Source organism: Pezoporus wallicus, unplaced genomic scaffold (assembly GCF_028554395.1).
Source record: "Pezoporus wallicus isolate ANWC-B61680 ecotype Strahan unplaced genomic scaffold, APGP_CSIRO_Pwel_v1 scaffold_6885, whole genome shotgun sequence".
In the NCBI taxonomy this organism is placed as follows: domain Eukaryota; kingdom Metazoa; phylum Chordata; class Aves; order Psittaciformes; family Psittacidae; genus Pezoporus; species Pezoporus wallicus.
Window position 1 is genome coordinate 1,230,364 of NW_026638858.1, and position 23,985 is coordinate 1,254,348.

The following is a 23,985-nucleotide window of genomic DNA, read 5'->3' on the forward strand; positions in this document are numbered from 1 at the left end:
TCCACAGTTACTTTGTCATTGCTCTACCTGCAATTTAGGCATCTATTAACCATTGCTGTTTAGGCTTTCTCTGAGTCAACAAAAGCAGTAGCACCATCAAGAACTTCCGCGGTAAGAAAGTCTAGAGAAAGCGACACCTTTGACACACATTCAAAAGCACAAAAAGCGCAACAGTACAGTGCTACTAACTGGGACAACTGCTACATAGAAAGACACAGGAGATGTTCATCCTTCAGAATTAAAGATTACAGCAGCCTAGTTGACAGGCAAAACACGTCCCAGACCATACACTCAAATTATTTCCTGAAAACTGGACAATATAGCTATATCCCTCCTGAAATGCTGTCTTCAGTGGCATCTGAAGTGTCTGTCTGCAGATAGAACAGGACAAACAAAACTTGGACAAACAAGAAGAAACACATGTTCCTCCTCTTGAAATATATTAACACTGCAGGAGCAACCTAACAATTCAGAAGTTGATCAGTCATGAAGTCAGAGACACATTAATGAAATCACTTCACAAAAAGGGCTAATCACTGTCAAAAAAAGACAAACTTTTAAAAGGTGTTTATGCAATCTGCTCTTCTATCAGTCTCTTTCAAGACAAATGAGACAGACAGAAAATAGCAGATAACTTTCTATTCAGAAAGTTTAAACTGGCTTTTAATTTTCACCCCTTTCTGTTGGTTGGGTTATTTTTAACTGTGGATGCAGTTAGTTTAGTTAGCAGAGAGAAGCAACATTGCAGAAGATAGTGGTACGCACCGGATATCTGGAGTTTGGAGGTTATCCAGTCCAGCAGCTGACAATCCTGATTAACACTGTCTGTTTGAACACTGTCTTACTGCATGGCTGTATCTACATTTGTAATCATTTTTTACATTGTTTCATAGGTTTTTAAACAATATCGGTGCTGTTCTGAGTGAATGCTATGCTCTACCAATGCTCAGGTTTTAAGTCCTGAAGTTTCAAGAAAGGTTCTGAGCATATATTTAGAGTTTTGGCACACAAACTATTTTTTATTGTTTTGTTTGCATGGGATTCGTGGTCGAAAATGAAGTCCATAGGATTAGCCCTGCTATTTAGAACAGTATTTCTATTCTTTGTCTTCATCAACAAAAAAAAAATAGTTCAAAAATTAAAAGTAAGACCTCTTCCAGGTAAGACTGAGCAAGCATATGTCTGCAACAATACTTGGTAGACTCTCAGTTTTTCTTGTTAATGAACATTCATTTATATGAAATGCCAGTACCAGCCAATTGGAATTTTGGTTTGTGTCAATAAATATAAATATAAATATTTTTTCCACAATCAGTGTTAGCCTGTCCTATTTGATTTGTTGCTGCTTGACAAAAAAATTCCAAATATAAGTGATTCTGAAGGATTCAGGTCCTAAAAGTTTACTTCTTTATGAGCAGGACTTCAGGGCAGAGTCCTTGAAGGGTTCACTAGCAGTTAGGATGAAAAAAACAGAGCTAGAAGCTAACTGCTTTGGTGATTCACATGTTATAAACATCCCTCTTAACACTTTTCTCCTGCTCCCAAACTACTTGCAAATCTTGAATAAATTGTCAGTAGGAAAAATAAAAATCTGAAACTTTTTAAAGCATGGTAAAACTAAGAGGGGATACCTTTATGAAATCTTGGCCAGACACACTGGTACACACATGTATATGTATTCTCTCCAGTCTGTTTCAGCAGCTGCCTGTAGTGTCCTATCCTCCCCAATTCTTTGATGTGGTTAATCATTCAACAATTTTCATAATTGAAAAAACATTCTTTTCTAAGTATCACTCCAAAGTAGAAAACTAAAGAGGCTGACAAAACACTGCAACATTCATTTTCATCATTAAGGCAGATGTGGTATATTTTAATCTCAGAAGCATGTTAGTTTCAACAGGCATTTGATTACTCATGTAATGCCATACAGGATACTGTATGCACATTCTTGCACATGCAGAGGTATTCAAGGTCAGAGTGACTAATGGCATTCTTCAAATGGAAAGACTGTTCCATCATCTTCTCGCAAGAAAAGAAAATTCTCCTCCTTGCATTAGTCACAAACCCTCTCTTGGTTAGACTAAAGTCAGTATCAAACAACACTGCTGAATAAACTCCAAATAAATTAACTGAACCTCTGAAATGCCCCCCAAATTTTTGTTCCATACTTACAGAAGTGACTGTGCTTAATAAAAGGATGTTGTGGTATTTCAGGGAGGGTTTCACTCATACAGCTGAGAAAGAAATCACTAGTTATCACTAAATCTCTTCCTGGTCAAGGAACACTTCCTGCTTGTGATTGTGTTAATCTGTAACATACATAACATCCACTTCACACGTATGGAATGATGTGGATAGATAATCATTCTTCAGTAGGATCCACTTGGCAATCCACTTTTGATGTCAGGAACCATCAGTCTACCAGTTAAGCTTAATTGTGGTTCAGTGTATCTTTTAATTACAGGTAGTTTACTACAAAACCAGTGGGAGGTTATACACATGCAATGCAAGAAATAGAATGCTAACTCTGGCAGAAATGAAAATTTTTCAAACAATAATTCAGCAACGAGCCTTCTAATGCCCCAAGCCCTCAAATAAAAAAAGCAGTAAAGAATAGTAGAAAAGGTACTAGCAACGTCTCTTCCACTGCCTTTACACTTTTTCTCAGCAAGTAACCTCTGAATGTAAACAAATTGCAAACTATAAAATGCAGTGGATAGACCACAACAGTCAGTTATGAGAAACTGGACTTTCAGTTTTTTTCACAAAATAAGAGTTTTCGTTTCACTAGTACCATTATAACAGGTAAAGCTAAACAATGCAACATAGTCTTGCAAAAAATATTTAAACCTGTTCCATAATTGGGATTTGATGCCAAATTCTAGTCTCATCCCTGACATTTTGCTAATTGGGTTAATTGCAGTTCTTTTCTTTGTGTCATCTTCTTTTCTTTGTGTCCTCATCTTCAGTGTCTCAGAAGCCTAGTCAGTTACATTAGCAGGATTTCATGTTTTACAGTAGCTACACTAAAGCTAAAACTTGCTGATTTTTGCTCTGCAGAGCCCCAAAATCTTGTGTGTGAAGAACACCAACGCTTCTTCTACAGTATAGTATAGTATTGCAGAAGTGTAAAACATTAGAGTACCTTTGGCATCTCTGTGATTGCTAATTACAAATCCAGTGATCCAACTGCTAGCATAACTACTTTTTGGAAAGCACTTGCATGCATGGTGAGGCACTAACATTTTTAAATGGGGCTATTAAAGCTCTATTGAAATTTTAAGTAAGTTCAGGGCTCTGCTAAAGTACCATTCAGTGAGAAAATAAGCTTACTGATTTCAGACTCTCTGCACCACATCCAAATCCTATTTTTAGACACTCTGAATAGATAATAACTTTATTTACTTTGTGCTAGTCAGAAGAGCAACACAACATAAACTTACTGCTAAATTACAAGTCTCTTGAAAGCAGATGTACTAACCACATTAATTCAGTGAAGAGGAAACAATCCTCCAAAGTCATACCCCACCAGGTGAAAAATAATTGCTTTTTCTTGACAAAGGCTATGAGGTAGGTAGTTAATTCATATTTCCCATTGTTTCAGACTCATTATGAGTATAAATATATGTTATAAATATATAACTCATTATAAAAAAAAAAAAAGGCAGTTCGTTTGACCTGCAAAGCTTTTTCACTTTTCTTCAAAAGACACGTAGTACTTCAAAATAACCTTTGCAAATGTTTTTGTATATCCTGTTCCTGGAGGTCCCTCTAGTGGCTAAAGTATCAAGTTTGTAGGCTACAGGTGTTTTGCATTTGGTTTGAGTTCGGATTTTTTTCTTCAGATGTTTTCATAATAGACATAAATGATTTTTTAACATTTATAATCCCTCCTTCTAAATAAACTGAGAAATAAAAAATGTTTTTAACATTAAGAAAAAGGAAAAGTGATTGTCACTTTAAGAACAGGAAAACTATTTCACACCGTTAGAAAATTATGTTACTGCTTACAAGCCTGCTCAACTTTGCCATTCAACCACATTCACAGCTGATTTTGAGGTATTTTGCCTTTTACAGGTCTGTTTTAAGACAAGGAGAAGCAATACCTTATTATCAGAATGTTCTCTGACACAGTAAGTCTTTTACTTGAGAGGCCTGTCTTGCTCAGATATGAAGATTGAATATTCTGATGTGTAAACATTTTTAGGGTACATACATTTTTAAAGAGAACTCCCTAAGAAATCTGTTCCAGTGCCTCAAACCGTCTCACAGTAAAGAACTTCTCCCTTATAGGTAATCTAAATCTACCCTTTTAGTTTAAAGCCATTCCCCCTTGTCCTATCACTACATGCCCTTGCAAAAAGCCCCTCACTAGTTTTTTTGTAGGCCCTCTTTAGGTTTTGGAAGACTGTTACAAGCTCTCCCCAGAGCCTTCTCTTCTCCAGGCTGAATAAGCCCAGCTCTCTCAGCCTGTCTTCATAGGAGAGGTGCTCTAGCCCTCTGATTATCTTTGTGGCTCTCCTCTGGACTTGCTCCAACAATAATCTAAGAAAATATTTGAAAGAGAACAGCAGAGTATTTGACATTTACCATTACAAGGAATGATACATGAAATTAAACCCTAATAAACTTAGTAGTTTGATGGGTAGCTGTCAATGCAGAAAAAAAAACCAAACAAAACACAATCAAAAAAACCAAAAACAACAAAAAAAAAAACCAACAAAGAAATAGACTGGGCTTTTACTTGATCTGTTATCCAGATTTGCAAAATAAATAAGAAGAAATTATCAGACAGCCCCAAATTCCTGCAAGCATATTGAATTCAAGAAAGTATTTTCAGTCCTCCATCAAAGAGGAAAGTTCCAGTCTTTAACCTCAGACTTGAATGACCAGAGCTCAGCTCTCAGTTCTCCCACAGACTTCCTGTATAACCTCTGGTGTGTCATTGTTCTTATTTGTGCCTCAGGTTCTTTATTTGTAAATGGGATAATAGCCCTGTCCTCCTTTGTGGCTGTAATACTAAATGTGGTTGCATGTTAAGTATCCAGATTTTCTGGGGAAGAAAAGAAACAGGATTAGTCAGTATAAAGGTAGGGATGCCTTGGAACATCTTACAAAATTATGGCGTGCAGACAGATCTAATAACACTGGGTTTTTAAATCAAGACACCGTATTTTGAATAGAAACACAAACTTCAATGAATGCTTTAACTGCTGCTGATACTATAGGGATTCTTCCTTTTTATTGCATTTGCCATTGCTGTGAAAATTCACCATGTGAACAAACATAGAAATAGACTTATCAGACACATAGTAACAGACTTAATTGTCACCAGTAACACTGATCTTCTAAGTTACAGCCCAACCGCTGTACAAAGGAAAAACAAATGCAGCCCATCAGCACATCAGCGGCTGCAATTAATAATTGAAGGGGGAGCAATGGGAATCTGTTGAGGATTGAGCAGCTCAGGCCCCCAACATAAGAAGGACATAGACCTGTTAGAAAAAATCCAGAGGAGGGCCGCAAAGATCATCAGAGGGCTGGAGAACCTCTTCTATGAAGACAGGCTGAGAGATCTGGGCTTGTTCAGCCTGGAGAAGGGTCTGGGGAGACCTTATAGCACCCTTCCAATACCTAAAGGGGGGGCCTGTAGGAAGTCTGGAGAGGGGCATTTTACAAGGGCATGTAGTGAAAGAACAAGGGGTTATGACTTTAAACTGAAATAAGGCAGATTTAGATTAGATATTAAGAAGCGGTTCTTTACTGTGAGGATGATGGGGCACTGGAACAGGTTACTAAGAGAAGCTGTGGCTGCTCCATTCCTGGAAGTGTTCAAGGCCAGGCTGGATGAGGCTGTGAGAAACCTGGTATCCTTGGCCGTGACAGGCGGGTAGAACTTGATGATCTTTAGGTCCAACCTGAACCATTCGATGATTCTATGAAATGTTATGTTATAAGACACAGTTTAATTCAATGAACATTCAAATGAAAATTTCACCTTACGAGGCCAAGGAATGTAAGTAATAAGTCATTGCACATACACAGCCTGAACAAGGCAGTGGGAAGAGCTGTATGAAGTGTTATGAATTTGCAGTATAGCAGGTGCATTCAGCAGCTTACAAAACTTTTAATCTCAGGCACCTGTAAGATAGTAATCAATTATGAATCTCCATACTCAAGCATTATTTCCCTCTTAGCAGATTGACATGAAACCTGGAAAGCTGCCTGGAAGGGAGACAGATGCACGAATATGAATAATGGACAGAACGGCCAGCAAGCCATATTAGAACTCCCCAGAAAAGGTAATGAAACTGTCCACGAAATTGGTTCATAATAAACACATCTGCTTCTGAGCACAGGGAGAACATGAAGGAAGGGGAAAAAAAAAAAAAATGTTTGCCTGACAGAATACTGTAGTTTAAATAGATAGATAAAAAAAATACAGGATTTCAACAGAGAAGACAGAAGTATAGTCTAGGAAGGACTGAGTCTCACTCAGGGTCTCGTAAATGAAGAGTTTTGTTTCAGACCCAGTATTACTCTTTAATTGTAGATTAAACTAAGCAAACCACTCAGTTCTACTTTAGAGAAGAACTCCTGTTTGGGCTACGACTTTCACAGTCTCAGCACCTAATGCTTTCTGTCAAATCAGTAGTCAAACCTGGACAAAAATAGCCAGTGCCTTCAACACCGTATGTTACAATCTGGTTCAGCTTTCAGAGAGCATTTCTTGATTAAGGTTCTGCGTAGTTTCAGAGGTTTATACTTCAAGCAAGTATCACTGTTGTAACAAAGACGGAAGATAAAGCGCTTTTTATTACTCATATGTAATGGAATTTAACACAATTGTACTCCTAGAAATAAAAGCATTAATAGAAATACGGATAGTTAAAAAAAAAGTGGCATATTAATATATAAAGAAAATTTTAAAGCAATCCAGAATAATTACATGGGTTATCATAAGAGAAACAAAATCTGCTGTTCTTTTGAACAGACAGAATTTAGATATCAGACTGTTTTATGTCGGTTTTTATTGTAATCAAAGTGATGCATCAGAGATACATTTTTCTAAAGGTTTTACAATAAAAAGTATAGAGGAATCCAGACTTGCAGAAGAAAGGAGAGTTTAAAGCCTATAAAAATAGCAAAATCTGTCTTGAGGACACTGAATATTTATGACATACATCAACTTATGCCAAAAAAAACAAAGCCTCAGTACAAATATATAGGAATCATACCACTTATTTTGATAGTGAAGGACAAAAAGTTTTTGAAGAAACACATTAACATGATAATAAGAAAGTTGAAAAGCTTGGCCATATATTTGGCTTCTTCAAAGTAGCTTTGATTTAGAGCAGTTAACTGAGCTGCAATAGTTCATACCAAATGAGGTCTGTTACGTATCAAGAAAGCCCCATAGGCAAGTTACCTAAGGAAGCATGATAATGCAACATTTGTGTTCTAAATACAGAATAAATCCTTTAAATGGATTCACTGTCAAGGTTCACATGCTATGCACCAAAATTTTAAGTTATCAGTGAAGACAACTGGACAGTGTTTGTTTGGAAACCTTAATCATTAAGAGAGCACTTAGACTGAACACACATGTGCTCTTGGAAATTTGTTAAAGATTTCTGTAGCTGGGGAAAGCACGTGACTCTTCTCAAAGGGAATATAGGATTAGTTACCAATGCAGTTACTCAACTACCAAGTCATTGCAATAATTTGAAAAGTTAATTTAAAAAATACATTCACAGCTAAAGTACATTCCTGTTTGTTGTCTGTTTCTGATAACTCCATGCTCCACTACTGCTACAGAGAAATACTTCTTATTTGCATCTTCATCTGTTGCACAGGGCTTATTTTCATCCCAGGGAAGAGCTATCAGTATCATTATACACTAGCAATGTTTACTTTTATTGTCATAGGACTGGTGCGCCAGGTAATCTGGTAACACCTTCCTCTCCCAGCTAGAAAAAGGGAGTGGCAGCAAACAGTATTGATAACAATAGCCACCTTCAGCACTTCAGATGGATGTGCACGCCTGTTGCAAAAGACAGCCAGCAGGTAGGATCACTAACTATACTATGTATATTAAAAGATGTTTGTGATTCATCCAAGAAGAGATCATTACTTCAATTTTTTTTTTCCCTTCATCGTCTGTGAGTAATCAGCAGTGATATAAAACAGTCATTGCTATTCTTTCTTCCTTTTGAATAATAAAGTATATGTAAAATTTCCAGATTTTCCTTATCAGGAATTTCACAAGCTACTTGTTGCTGTCCTTTGTTTATATTCTTGATTGCTTTCTGTAGTTTTTTTTCTGTTCAGTACTTTGGTTTTTTACCAAAGTAGTACCTTACTAAAGTAGTAAAGTACCTTACAAAGTAGTACCAAATAGTAGCTACATTACTGCATTTGTCCCATTCTGCAATTCAGCATCAACAATGTTCTACTGTTGAGCTCTTCACTGTTAAGACAACCTTTTAGTTTGCACTAGGAGTATCAAGTTTCACAGATTCTTGTATCTAGAGTCTATGGCTATATATATGGCTATGGTTTTGGCCTAATATAAGCAGACAGCATAACTGTTACAGTAAAGCAGTTGTCTACTATACAGCTGTTTCTGAGACAGCAACGTACAGAGATAGGTCCATGACTTCTACACTCCTGCATTGTAAGGGTTCTATGCTGTTGGATTCTTCTGCCAGCCCCATGAGTTTAAGACATGAGCATGAACGAATATAACTATATACTGTTCTACTCTGTTTTAGTTTTTCATGTGTTTACTGCCCACTCATCCTTAGCCCTTGAAGACAATTCCCAACACTATCTTGGGGCACAGATGATGTCTTCAACTCTATTTTGATTTTAACTTTTTTTAAACTTTTAATGTAATTTTTATTTTACAAGATTGCATTGGGAACAACCGAGTATCTGAATGTTAGGTGGCAGAGTTAAGGCAGAAAAAGCCCTTTTTATTTGAAGTTTTCTGATAAAATGCAGTTAACTACTTCTAAAGACCCTACATTCAGACAGCACCACAGAGGACACAGACAGAAATGCTGTCAAGTCAGAGTCTGGCTAATTTTATTAACTCTTCATCTGGGAAAGCATCTTCTCCTAGTGGGTTAAAAAACTAAAATCAAGAAAGGTGAAAGTCATCCTTGTCTTTGGTATATAATGCTCTTTATTCTAACGAATAGCTCAAGAGAACTGCTCATGTAAATAAAACTAGGTACACATTCTCAAGGCACTAGGTCTATTACCTTCAAAATAGGCTTTTTAAGACCTTCATAGAAGTAAACTGAATGTCTGCTAATTATTTCACCTCGTATTAATATGTACCCTGCTTCAGTTTCACACCTCGTATTAATATGTACCCTGCTTCAGTTTCACATTTAGTATTATTTACCATTTTACACTACCTATGCTTGACTGTATGGCAAGTGTAATACTAAGTCATCCCAGTAAGTTGTGGTACCCTAGAGCACTACATAACTTGTCCCATCATGTATTTGATATGTGTAGCTACATTGCTACTACAGTAAAGCAGGACCTTGTGCTTATGGAAGCAATGGGATCTGTTTTGGGTTTTTTTCCCTCTTATCACAGCACCTTAGATCTATAAGTATTGTACCACACACCACCCCCAATATTGTATTATACACTGTAGAAAAGAGGTGGAGGAGGTAGGGTTTGTTCTGTAATTGCTCTTTTCAGGACGAAATTATGCTGACTGAGGCAGAAGACAGCTTAACACAGCTCAGAAAGGCTTTGAATGTCTATAAACATCAAGTGAAGGAAAACATCTGTTATTCTACTTACCTCCTACAGCATGTTAACCTCTGCCAAGCACAGAATTGACCACCTTTGAAGATTTACCTCCTGTTTATAACTGGTTATTGCCATGAGTACACCTGCCAACAGAACTGTTAAGACACAGGCAAAGCATGTGTATATGGGGAAGCAACAGATGCTTTTAGTACAGTGAATTTGACATGCTGGGAATCGCTGTGCCAGCACATGCCTCTTGTCCGTCTACAAGCCGAGATGATCTTGAGTATCCCAAACATATATGTGAGGTACCTCTTTCTCCTATACAGTGAAGCAGTCCTTAACAACCTTAGGTCATCTGTATGTCACATTCAGACACTTTCTTCTGTGCCCTGCATTTTTATAATATCCTTATTCATTTGGACCTGATCTGAACCTATCTGATATGTAACCCAAGAAAGAGTGCCAAAGGGCAAATTGGCTATGATTTGCTGCAAATGTGGGTTAAAAATCAACACTATACAGAAGAAAAAAGAAAGGCTAGGCTTCCTAGCAGTGGGCAACAAGCATATATTTAAAATCTAGGGCTGGCAGGCCTTGCTATATACAAGATGCTACATCCATATTTATGGAAAAGAATTAAAATACACATTATAGTGCATTCAGTGGGTTCAATTTCTAAATGTGCAACACAGCCCAGTGACCTCTCATGCTTACGCATGAGACTTCCTGAAATTCACCACCACATCCAAATGCAACACAAATTTTGGAGTTATTTGAAAAAGGTAGAGATTCATGTCTTATCAAGGGAAAAAAAAAAAGCATAGAACCATTGATGAACAATTTTGCCATTACCATTTTGCAGAACGTTCAATACGGTCAAAATTGTCTCCACAGCTTTGTTATATTTAAGAAACAAAACAGACTACAATGTTTTCCTAAGGTCTGGAATTCTCCAAGTACACTGTGTATATGGTTTATGCAAGGGAGTCTTGGTTTTGAATACACTTCCCTTTTCAGCTCTCAAAATTTGCCTAAAGTATTGAACAAGCTCTTATAAACAGGAGATGATGAAAGCAGTCCCACAAGGAAACACAGTGAAGGTTTCCCCTCCACCCCCCATAAAAATTGCTCTGTTCCATAAAAAATGTGTGGCTACAGGCATGAAATTGAAAGAAAAAAAAATACTGAACACATGACAAGCTTGAAAATAGGTAAAGATTATTTTAGCACAACTTATGGAATTTGTAAAGATTGGTACTTAATGCTAGGGGCTAAATTCGTGAAGTCAGCTGTTGGCATCAAGGGAAACATTTGTGAACTTTTTCAGGTTCTACAAGTATGGTATGTTATGATCTTCACAAATGAAAAATACTAGCTGATCTCAGCAAAAGCGCATTGAATTATTTCAAGCCTTTCCAGTTCCCAAGCATTGGTCCTTTTTATTTTAATACTTCTGCTTGCAGTAGTTTTTATTGTGTCCTTTGTTTTCAATAGTACTCATTCACCAGTGTCCACATAGAGTCCATATTCAACTAAAATGTTCAGGTATGGTTTTGTCTGCCTTACCTGAACATTGTCCTTCCTGAAGCACTTGTCTAGAATTGGAGCTACTTCCACATTCTTCTTCTTTCAGCATGAACTACAGTTGTGGTTTCACAATACATTATTTTCAGGACTTCGTGTGTCACGCTATATACCACATTAGTAAGCCGATCCTGATGAAAAATGACCTGATAAAAATGAGTTCAAGTGAACTCAGTCTGATTCACTGTGAGGCCACACAAAAACATTTGTTGGCACAGCTTCAAAGTGGCATGCTATGCTGTGGGAACAGAGCAGTGAAGGTCCAGGAGTATTTGAAGCTATTGTCAGCCTCCCCCCACACACTATACACAACATGCTATGTAAGCACAGCCAATTCCTTTATTTTAATCAAGCAGTGTTGCTATGTGTTTTCTCTCATCTATTCCATCTGCACCTTCCATTGTTTATTTCCCTTTTATCAGCTCCCTACCTTCTCAGGTTTTCTCCCCAGAATAAATCCTCTTCTATGAAATTCACTGACATCTGTATGCAAATTTCTGCAAACTCACTAAAAGCACATTATTCAAATAGCCTCTGATGCTCTTTACTGTGTAAACCAAATGAAGATGGAAACAAAAAAGACAAAGTACCTATATTTGCATTAGCATTTTGCACATTCATTTGTTAAAGGTTTGTTGCTGACCCCAGCCAAACCAAAGCACAATCCACTCTCCTAGAAAATTGTAGGAAGACTCCTGTGAATACCTGATTTGCCTTGCACCCTTGTGTCCTTCCTAGCAATTACAAGAAGGATCAGGCTCAAGAGGCATACCTTAGAAAGCCTACACTAGTTCAGTGACAAGGCTCTCCTCCCACACATCTTTTCATAGCTTGCTGTTGTTGATGACGTTTCAAAATATTCTTCCTCCTCCGACATTTTGTTCTGATTATTGACTGCACAGATACAGTAAAGAGGACTTACTTGAAATAACATTCTATAACAACTGCTGTGCTAGCAAGGAAACTGATAACACTGATGTTTCTGAAATCTGATGGGGCCAATTCACATAAATATATCTGGACACTTAAACTTCTATTTTACTAGGTCACTTCTATGCTTCCTTTCTTTGCATGATTTTGCTTCAAGTTCCTGTCTAGCCCTGTGTCTGCAAACTCAAGGTCTCCAGTTAGGAAACACATTCCTAAGGTTGCTGTCAATCTCAACTAGCCTGTCTCTCTCTGTCCTAGTCAAAGTATGGAGAAACCATCCCATAAGTTATTTGCTGTGTACTTGCTGCATCCTTCCAGTTCTCATCTTTGACAGTAATGGCTTTTCTTATCCCTCTTGTCTGAACATGAGGGATGTGTAGTGTACTATAGTTCCAGTTGGACTTGTGGCGATCATTTCTTTGTTTCCTTTTTTCTATTTCTTCAGGTCTCAAAGATTTATTTGCTACAGGCATGACAAAGCCTTGTGCAGGACAGCTGGCCATGATTTCTGCTGGTGTATTTCACCATGCCTAGGTGAAACAACATGCTTTATTTAGCAATTCCTTGGCAATCATGGCAGATGGTTCTGCTTTGTCATTAGGCTGTGAAGCAGAAACATTTCATGCATCATCATTAGTACATTTGAATGTACCAATTCCCAACAAACATTTTCCAAACCTGCAGCATAAATATAAGCAAGATAATGTATATAACTGCACATAGAGGTACATACATCAGTCTTTCACACAGATACACGTACATTTATTTTCCCTAACAAATATTTCCTTTTGTCTCACGTCATATAAACATATTTCCATGGCAGGTTCCTTTCCTGGATTCTAGTTAAGGCCTTCTTATACCTCCTCTTTTCTGTTGCATCCATTGTGATTGAAATATTGTTTCTTCACACTTAAAGGTACTCATGAGTTAGAGTCCATCCACTTCATTTCTGGAGCACATGCTGAAATTGAACATGAGTTTTGCAGTCCTTACTCTGCCCTTCATTTTTCTGGTTTTCTTTATCCTGATCCCCTGCACCTGCTTTGTTCTTCATATTTATTATGTTTGAATTCAAAACAGGAAAGAAAACATGGCAACTATTGAAAGCAAATAATACCATTACACTGTTGCTGGCAATGGCCCAGTAAACTCACTGATGGAATTTTCCTGGAGTGAGTACTTGCACTAAAGTCAGTAGGAGCATTTCCATTAGTGAAGTTGCATAAGCATATGTGTATCTTGAGGATCAGAGCTATGGATGCATCTCCAGCTCTCAGGGTTGCAATAACATGTAAGTTAAGGTCAAGCTCTTTGGGTCACAATTTACAGACTACACAATATACAGAATACACAACTGGGGATTTTGTACTGGCTGTTTTGCTTGCTCCCTAACCAGTGGTATAGGGTTTAATTCTTTCCAAGGAAGTATTTCTCTGAGTGTGGTTACTATTTTATCTCTGGGAAGCCTTGTTACTGTTCTTCTCTTGAACCCATTACTTGTTGTGCTAGCCACAAGTATAAATGATCTTTCTCATCATCCTTTTGCAGTGGTAGGCTATTACATTCTCCTTTTCCCTTCCTGCAATCTTCTCTGCTTTTGGTTACACAATTCTGATTTGCTCAAACTTTCCTTATCTTTTAGTGCAAGGTTTCTGTCCTTGCTACTTCTCTTGCTCAAACCTTCTCCGGCTGGTCCGTAATTCCCTTGAAATCTCGCACCCAAAACCAGACAGAATAGTGCAGCTAATGCTGACTTCATGAAGGCTATCCTGTTTACACTGTCCTAGCAGCATTTTTCTTTTGTAACAACAGCATAATATTGCTCACTTACCTTTGCTCTGTCTGTAACCCTTAGCTTCTTTCAAAGGACTGCAGTTTAGCCAGTGGTATCTCATTACATGTCTTAGTAGCTAATTTTTCCTGCTCAAGTGAAGTCTGTTGTATGCTGGTGTTGCAGTTTCCCCCTTACTATTCACCTGCATCATTATTGTGAGCCCCCTCTTTTTCTGACCAATAGTTAAGGTACACTTTTCATTAGGATTTGTAGCTTATCCTATCCTGCACCAGCAAGGGCACAGTAACTGTCACTGTCTTCTTTTGCTCCACATGAAAGCTTCCTTCAATGTTTATAAACCAATGGATTTGCTCCATCGGCCACTGTAGCTAAGGGTGGGCTTTGTGGCTGTTTTAACATCAGCAATACTGGGACTACTTTATTACTGCATTTAATCATTTCACCTACATATTCCAATGTACTCCTTGAGTGGGTGGAGGAATCTGCTAGTAATTAAAAGCCAGGGTGTGTCCCTGATCAGCATACTAATATGAAGGAGATTTCTTACTGGTGCCAAGTCCTGAGAACTAATGATTACCATACGCCTACTCTCTTAATCGAACCATTACCCTTGAAGATAACAATTGAGGTCAAGCCATCCCTTGACTGCACCCATTTTCACAATGTATGTTTGAAAGGCTTAGATTGACCTTTCTTCCTTCCATTGACACAGACTGATCCTGGTTAAAATCTAAAAGAAGGCTGAAGTGGACCCATGCCCTTGTCATATATCGGGAGGTGCAACATCTGTTATTTCTTACCACACATGGAAGAGCTACACATTCACAGTGGGCTAAGTGGCAGCAACAATAGCTAGAAAGAACCCATGGAAAGCTGGAGGAAACATGGAGAGAAGTAAGGGAAAAGGAGGCTGGAGAGAGAAGGAATGGCAGAGAAGTCAGGAAGAAGAGCCAGGAGGAAAAACAGTCCTGAAAGAGATGTACATAGCTCTCAAAGTGTTTCTTTGCAATTCTGGTATCATTTTTCCTGGATAAATCCCTCAGGAAAGCACCCCTGCAGCAATCCACTTTGGAGTTTCCCTACAGCCATCACAACTGTTCCCCTGAAGTTGTACCTCCCTGACAGTTTTCTACATCCCAGAAATCTAGGATGTCCAAATAAGAAGTTAGGACCATCCAAATAAAGGACTAAATAGTATTAGGACCTGCAAGCTCCAGTGCCACAAGTGCTGCTTGTACAGTGGTACAATTCTAACAGCTCCCTATTTATGAGGTTAAAGAAATAATGATTCATGAGACTGGCTGACACCTGGAATGACTTAATCAGGCCATCCCTAATGCAGATGACATTGACTCACATTTCCAGAGGTAGGTGGAACTGGCAGTTGTCTTTTCCTTATAATTATCTTAACTTGCTTTGCTAGTTAGGAATGGATTTCTAGGTTATACTTCAAATCTGGTAATCATTAAAGGTACATTCTTTCCATAGATGTTTGTAGTCAATGGGAACATCTAGGGCAGAATTTGACCTACAAATTTAAATAAGTAGCAGCAGCCTAGATAGAAAAATCTGTACTTAAGTCTGACCCAGAACTAAAATCAGATTTTTCAATATGTATGTGTGTGTGTGTACACAAAATTTAAAATATGAATGCACATATTACAGCAGGCAAGATTTTTGTAGCTTTCCTCTCCCCCTTAAGTATTTCTGATTGCTTGTCCAAGTAATCTTTTTATCAGATTTAAAACAATGGAATTCTTTCAGATAATGGAGAGGAAAAAAATTTAAGTATTGGGATTAAAAATAGGTTGGATTTTTTAAAAGTAGTTTAACAGAAAGTAGTATCTGGAAAGTGAAAAAATTGTGAAGTACTGGTCATTGGGTTTTCATCCAGCTGTATTTATAGCCTTTGTCTCTCCTTTGCTTTCCTCCCTACCTTTCCTCTCATCCAAAAAGTGTTTAGACCATGTTCCTCTTTCTGGGTATCTGCTTATTCTTTCCCAAGGCATGGACTTATTCCAGACCCTTGTAATTAAAATATACTCTGTTATGTTGCAGTGATGAAACTGACCACAGCTAAGCTGACTGCAGTGGCATGTCATGACTTTGACCACAATGAGTTGACCCGATTACTGTGACCTGACACGCTCACAATCTAGTGCAGCCTGAAGTCTCAAAGCAGTAGCCGCTGAAACCACCAGAGACTTATGTGAAAGCTGGAACCAAGCAGAACAAGACTGAATTAAACCTGGGAGAAAGGCACTCCAAAAACCTGTGATTATATTACATAGTTTGTTACTACCTGCTTACTTTGCTTGTTAGAGGACACTAGGCGAGATGCCCACATGCTTTTAAAAAACGGAAATTTTAACAATCCAGGAGGAAATTACAGAGCCAACTATATCCTATTCTGAATATATATTCAAATATTAGGGACATAATGCAGCCTGTGTGCTGACTGATCAATATGTAGCAAAGCTCCACTGCAGCGCAAACTGGTAGTCAGGTGGTGTGCAGTACTTGAACAGGTCCATTCAGTGTTCTGCAATTCTGCCCATGAGAGCAAGGAGTTACACTGCAATAGCTGATACAGCTGTAAAGGAAAGTAAGGAAACATTTAATATGGTCATCCTTTGTGCTTAGAACCACATCTGCAAATCTTATCCAGCAGTCTTTTTTCCTCAATGTTGCAACATTCAGAATATAAGCAACTTCTGGCTTTGTTTGAGGGTTTTTTGGTTTGTTGTTGTTTTTTTTTGTTGGGTTTTGTTTTTTTTTTCCCCTGCCTGCACATTATCTATAAAACAACCTTTAAAATCTTCTTCCCCACCCCTTTAAATACCAAAGCAATATTTCCTTGCTCTGTTAGCACCACTGGGTGGAACATTGCACTGACGTGGAAGGTCTCACCTGTATGTTACTGCAATCATACTGTAAGTCACCATATTTATTCCTTGGAAGTCAAACAAGAGGTAGAAGATAAAGCAAGAAAAACTGTCCGTGTCAAATCTTACTAAAACTGAAGCCAAACCAAAGCAAGCTACTTGGCATTGCTCATTGCCTTTGTCTGTAAAAGCTCCTGAAAGCTGCATGCAGAAACTTAGATAATATCATTCCACAATAGTCCACAATCTCTGGTGTAGATTCTCAGCTCCATATAGGGATACATTATAGTCTTACATGGATACAATTCAGAATCTTGCACAATTTTGGGGTTTGTTTTGCCATTCTGTCAGTATTGCTTTTCTACTCTTGATGCTGAAAGATGTCCTGGCTTGGAATATGAACACAAGGCCAAGTAGTAGAAATTCATAACTAATTCCCTTTAGCTCTGTATCCCATCACAGACAGCACCTTGCTGTGGGATGCAAAAGTGGTATAAGAACAGGATGGAAAGATGAAATAATACTTCCCAAAAATAAGCTCACAGTCTCTACTGTCATGGTTCACTGCTTGATTAAAAGAAAAAAGTAGTGCCCTGTGCAGTGCCAGTTACCAGCTGCCTTCTTCACTTTCAGTCTTACAAGCTTTGTTCACAAGTTTTTTGTGTTTCTGCATCTCATCTGTTTTTGTCTCCTTCACTTTGTATTGATTCTCAATGGTAGTGAACAACAGAAATCCTAAACTAAAAATCAAGTAACATGTTATTTCTGGGGAAAAAAAAAAAAATCCAAATGTGAGAATCTTCCTTATAAATCTCAGCAGCTCAGTGTCTTTATTCCAAAATAGAAGTCATGGATAACCACATGATGAAATTTTGCAAGCTTAGGTCTAGAGCTAGACTTAAAATGTACCACTTGGGGCCTATCTATGAGGTCAAATTAACCATCAGATTACTTTGTAAATGACTTCCTATTCCAAGTTTGTTGCTTGTTTGTAGATATAAATAAATGTGCACTATCTGGGGCAGTGATGAATGGTGACTAAATGGACTAAATATACTCTGAAAATTCAGAACTGAATACTTTTTTCTAATCAAATCCTTTGTTCTGTGAGCGAGTCCCAGGAAGTGATTTGTGTGCTTCAGAATAATCAAAATATGTTGTTATAACTCTGTATTAACTCTTTTTTCCCCAGAATACTGTCTTTGTGCTCTTAGGAGATAAAGCTGTATCCTCAGTGGAAAAGAGGACTCAAAAAAGAGGTGGGTTTTGTTGTGACCACTGTTGTTGAAAATCCAGAAGTTCTTTTAGGTAAGACTCTTAACTGAATTAGTCTCAGTGTTCAGAATAAACACTCAGTTGTCTCCAGAAGAGACTGGCATGACAGAAGTTTGGGGATGGATACAGAGGTGTGGGAAAGCTGTAGAGGAAACAAATTATGAGTGAGAGTCCATAACCACTTTTCACAGGTGGATCAGAGGAAAAAAAAGCAACTCCAAACAACTTTTTCACAGAAAACAAAAAAAAAAAAACAAAACAAACCCAAAAGAGAGAAGATCATAGAGGCAGCAGGTGCTGAAGCAGCAGGATACAGGCTCCCAAGAGAGGGTTTGCTCCCTCTGCTGGAGCATCCTGATAGACCCACAAAAAGACTTGCTGGTTTGACCCACTTTAAATCCACATTAAATCTCTTAGATTAGGAAATAAAGATTAATGCAGTATTAATAACCATTGCTGGTTTACTATCACAAGGATTTGTTAAAGAACTAAGTACTTGAATATGCTGATGAAGACAGAAGGGAGAGCTATTTCATTGCTTTTCTTTAGAAAAGAAACTAAATAAAGCATACAAGTTGAAACCTGTATTTTCCAAATCATATCAGTTCAGTCAAAGTGGAATATAGAAGAAAGAAGAGCTTTTCCCGGTCTTATGTAATGCAGAAGCACAGCTCTTCCTGTATGACCTTTGCTCTAGGACAGATTACTCACCATCATTCCTAAACCACATAGAGAGAAAACCACCTTCCTTCTTGAACTGTATGTTCTTGTTGAGTACAGCTTGGCCTTAGATACTTTGGCTTATGAATAAATAGCCTATTCCTACAGCAGATGGGGAGTAAATTGCTTCTAAAGTATTTTCAGAGAAATACAATCTCGCCACTTAGTTATTTAGTGTCCACGTTGGACAATGTAAGTCCTAGTAGCATGATGCATAAACACACTAAGAAACTATGACTCAGACTCTAACACAGACCTGTTCTTGTTTGCATAGCTTGTCGCTAAGGCTTCTCTTTCTTTCTTGTAGAAATAAGATCACCTTTGGGCTCTGAGACACCCCACATGACTTTGGAGGGATTGAAGGATCTTTCAACTCAGCTTTCTGTCTGCTAAATGAGAGTTGAGCCTTACCCCTTCATGCCTTTTCATAACCTATTTTACATAGCTTTGGTGTGGAATCTGCTTCCTCCTTTATATAAAGTTCAACATTTGCTACAAACACCACCAATTTCAGCTGAGCCTTATAAGCATAATAGTCGAAGAATGAAATATTTGTCTGAAAACAACTAAATGTAAATTAATGAATTTTTGTGGCCTCTTAAGTTTGAACAGCTCATTTTCCAGTTGTCTGTCATCTCAGTGAACATCTTGGTCTACTGGTAACCACCTTACTAATTCAATGGAGGAAATGGAAAGCAAGCTCTGCAGCAGTGACAAAGAGGAAGCTTTCAAAAGAGAACCACCATACTGCACAGGAGAAATAGACTTCACAGCCTCTGGGAAAAAACGTGGAAAGGTACAGCACTGAGAAGTTTTAACCCTTTACACTATTGCTGTTGTTCAGCTGTTAATTCTTGCATTAAATGAAGAAAGTGTAACAGTGAGGGTCAATGTGCCACCGTGTGAGGCACATCATATTCAAAGTAGGGACCATAAGTTCCTGAACATGAATGTTATTTCAAATAAGGCCTATTAGTATACAGAAACCAATCACTTGACTTGCACTGACATGCTACAAGTACAGTTGATCACTTCCTTCTTTAACAAAATCCAAACAAATCAATTATGTGCTCAGCTTCCTTCATTTTGCATTATTTCCTTGTTTTAATCTCTTTCTGCCAAATTAATCCCTATGGATTTCAATATTTGAAGCATACTTTTGAGCTGTTTCAAGACTCTCCTTAAAGGTCTTCCTCTCTGTTCTGCTAGTATGCAAAAAGGAATTTACATGGACAGACCCACCTCCTTGCTGGTTCCTTGTATACATTAGATGCTAGAGCAGAAGAATTTTGTAGGATTAGAAATCTACCTGAAGATTTTTTTCATTATAAAGTCTTAAGCACAAAGCTGAAATATTTACAAAACAGGTAGAAGCAACAGATTCACGTAACATGTCCTTGGAAAACAGACATGAAATCAGGCAAATATTTCAGCTAGTGCAGCAACAAGAAACACCCAAGAAATTTTTTGGCTTTGCTAGGCTGCCATGGAACTGAAAGCAGTTCAAGAGGAATAGCAGCATTAAAGGAGAGTGCAATTTGTCAGTCTGCAACAGGGAATTAACCCATCAAACTGTCCAAATTAGTGGATTTGTTCAGAAGCCTGCTAAATTCATCCTAGTATTTATTTCTCTGTCAGGTCATGTCCAAATAAATTGTTCAAATTTTCCTTAAATAATCAAGTTGATTTTAAATTTCCCTCTGCATTCAGTATGAACAATACCTCTACTGTATCCTACTGTCTGTCCCATTGTTACTCAGTGTTTTTTGTTTTGTTTATTGAAGTTTATTAAGGTCCCAAATACCATTCATCCTGGAATTATATTCGAAGTTATGCTCAACAAATGGAAACTACCTGCTCCCAATTTGGTCATCTCTTTAGCAGGGGAAGAAGAAAATTTCCAGGTGAAGCCTTGGCTATGGGACACCTTAAAAAAAGGACTTATAAAGGCAGCTCAAAGCACAGGTTAGTGCTTTAGACTTTAAAGAAGCAATTTATATTCCTGTTGGAGTCTCACACCTAGCATCCGGTGATCTTTTAATGTCAGTCAGCCTTCTTACATGATTATTTTTAGGAGTTTGAGGCTTTGCTGAATTCAACCTACAACCTGTATTAGAATAGCTTTTAAAATGAAAACTATTGTATTAGAAATAGCAAAAGCAAGTTATTTCAAACAGAATTACTTTAAGCAACCATTTCTGAAGTGTAGAATTACTGAACCGTGTTTTCCTTCAGATATGACACTAGAAAGACAGCATGAGATAGGACCAAGTATGTTGTCCCTCTTTGGTGCCATAGCAAAATAAGTCTTAAGAACACATAGCAATTTGACTTCAACAAGAGTTAATTTAAGTCAAAAATAATAATTCTTGTTTTCCCCATTCTCACTTTTTAGGTACCAGTCAAAATCATGTTACAACAGGGTTTTTTTTGAAGATTATTTTCTTAAAAATCTAAGAGTTGAACAAACTTCATTAGTAAAATAGTGTAAGATCAGACTCAAGATTAAACAAAAAGACTTTGGTAATATATAACATAAAACAAACCAGCTCACTTTCTCCCTGGCTGTTCACAAAAATTAGAAGAGTAGTGAAAAACATTTAAAACCAAAACGAAGACAATTAATGTCTGGGCACATGCACAGAAGTGTTTTCATTTAAGATTACATCTTTTTTTCCCTGTAAAATTAGAACAAAAAAATTATCTGCAAAATTAAGTAAAAATATCTGTAATAATTTTACAACAAGCTCTTGGTTCAGCTTCACTGGTCCAGGTAAGACTGTTTCACTTTTTGTAATGAAACAGCCTAGCATTAAAGCCCTTTTTGGTACTTCTATACCGTACAGATACTCTCTATCTCCATTTGCCTTCAAGACTTAAGACTGGACAGCATCAAGATCTCCAGTTCCTTACACATCTGAAAGAGGTTGGTTAGCTATTTACATAGGGTTCTCCAAAATTCTTTGTCACCATAACAATACTGTTGTAAATTCTGCAGAATAATTCTATTGAATTCACTGTCCAACACACAAAAAGAAGAACATGAGAACACCATTTTAGACAGGTTATAGACAAGCTCTTCTGCTACCAGTTCTACTACTGGGACTGAGTCCTCAGTTCAAGCCAACAGCTTCCTCTATCCTGTCCCTTTGATGTTCCTTATGCAACAAGCAGACCTGCTTTGTGTAGTGATATTTCTGCTCAGATTTAGACAGTAAGTGACACTAGACCAGACGCAGCATTCTTGGTGGCACATTGACATCGGAGTAAAGATGGCAATATTGTATCACATGATATGTGAAGCATGTTTGCTTGGGCATATAATATCTTATTTTCCTTTTTAAAGTCTTACATTCTTTTTATGTATTTAATTCCAGAAGTTACAGTCCATCAAGACCTGTCTACAGTTTATCTACCTGGAAAAAAAAACCTTAAATCCATTACTCCAATTAATGTTACTTGACACACAAACATGTTGAATTTTAAAGAAAGTATCTAACCATTTTTGATTTCAGGTGCCTGGATTTTTACCAATGCTTTACGTGTAGGAATAACAAGACACCTAGTGCAAGCAGTCCGAGATCATGCACTGGCCAGTACTTCATCCAAAGCCAGAGTGATTGCCATAGGAATAACTTCACTGAGAAAAATTCAGCACAGAGAAATTCTGGACAACACAAAGGTATTTTTCACTTATTCTACTCATGAGACAGGACTGTCCAGAAGTAAGCAGCACCTTCAAAAAATGCGGAAGTAATAGGGAGAACAACATTGATCTAACTTAAAAACAAAAGTGGAGGTTTAGAGTGTGTTTGGCGGGAAAAGAGAAAAAGAGGAAGAAGAGCAGTTAAAAGTCTTCTGTGCGCTCTCCGCTCAGTATACTTCGCAGCAATTCTGCAAGTATCCAGTAGGTGACAGTATTAGATACAAGCTCAGCCACGAGAGCAGGATTAATGACAGGAAAAACATCATGCATCATAAGGCACCTTTAATATTTTTTTCCCTTGTCCACTTACCACAAAAGCACTTACTCCAAGCTTCATAAATACTGTAAAAAGTATATTTTCTGCTACAGAATACAAGCCATAAATATTACAAGACCAAATTTTCTTAACTAGCCATTGAACTGGTATCTAATATGCAAAAACTTGTTCAACACACCAGGCCAGAAATGCTAGTCATGGAGGATTTAATCTAATTATTGGGAACTCTAGGGACTTCACAATTCATGTGAAAGCAATCTAAGTTCAGGGTGACAAAAAAAGCTAAGAACAAACACACAAATAAAAAACCTCACCCAACAACACGTTTGCTGAAAATGTCAAGACAAGTTGATGCTGAATTGACCTGCAGGTGCAGAAAACAAAATTATGGCATGACCTTCTTGTCACTGCTTATATGGTCTGTCCTAAGCAGAATATTATAACAATGAAGTAGGTGTGTAACGGCAATGAATGATAGTTCCTCTGTGCTGTTTTACTTCCCTGCAGAAACTAAGAAACAAATGATACACACAGGCCTTTAAACTCGCACCTGGTTCTTCTCTCAGACAGGCTAGCAAGTACCAGCTAGCAGCTGGGGACTGCCAGATACTATCAGCAATTTATTAATAGTCACTTGGTTTCCCCTTTCTCCATTCTTTTTGCCGAGGACAGCTTCTGTGCTTTAGCAGGTGGGACTTTGTAGCTGGAAGACTTCAACCTATTTGTGAGGCTGAACTAGTCCAAAAGGGCCACAGAGGAGAGGTTTTGGTTTGTTACATTCATGAATTTTGTTCATTTGTTTTGGCAAATGCAAACTATTTCACCTGTTTCCCAGGCTAAGTGGTTGAAATGTACCTGGATCTTTCCAAATCAGCAGCTACAAAGCAAGTGCACCAATCTTTATATTGCATTTTCACTCCTTTAGCTAAAGGCCAAATTCTTTGTCAAGGAATATTTCATGTAGGACACTGTGACTTCTGGCACTGCTTCCACCCAAAGAAATTCTGATTTTAGTCAGTAACTTTATGACAAA

General features: G+C 37.7%; 2 protein-coding genes across 2 annotated transcripts in view; one reads left to right on the forward strand and one right to left on the reverse strand.

The window, feature by feature from the left end:
* The window catches only part of KCNQ1 (potassium voltage-gated channel subfamily Q member 1), a 392,885-nt gene that overhangs the window by 357,019 nt on the left and 11,881 nt on the right, over positions 1–23,985 (reverse strand). The window lies entirely within an intron of this gene.
* The window catches only part of TRPM5 (transient receptor potential cation channel subfamily M member 5), a 39,753-nt gene continuing 35,416 nt past the window's right edge, over positions 19,649–23,985 (forward strand). Inside the window, exons 1-3 of the mRNA XM_057412847.1 lie at positions 19,649–19,765; positions 20,754–20,934; positions 22,485–22,651. Coding sequence (XP_057268830.1) covers positions 19,649–19,765; positions 20,754–20,934; positions 22,485–22,651 — 465 coding nt within the window. The remainder of the gene's footprint in view (positions 19,766–20,753; positions 20,935–22,484; positions 22,652–23,985) is intronic.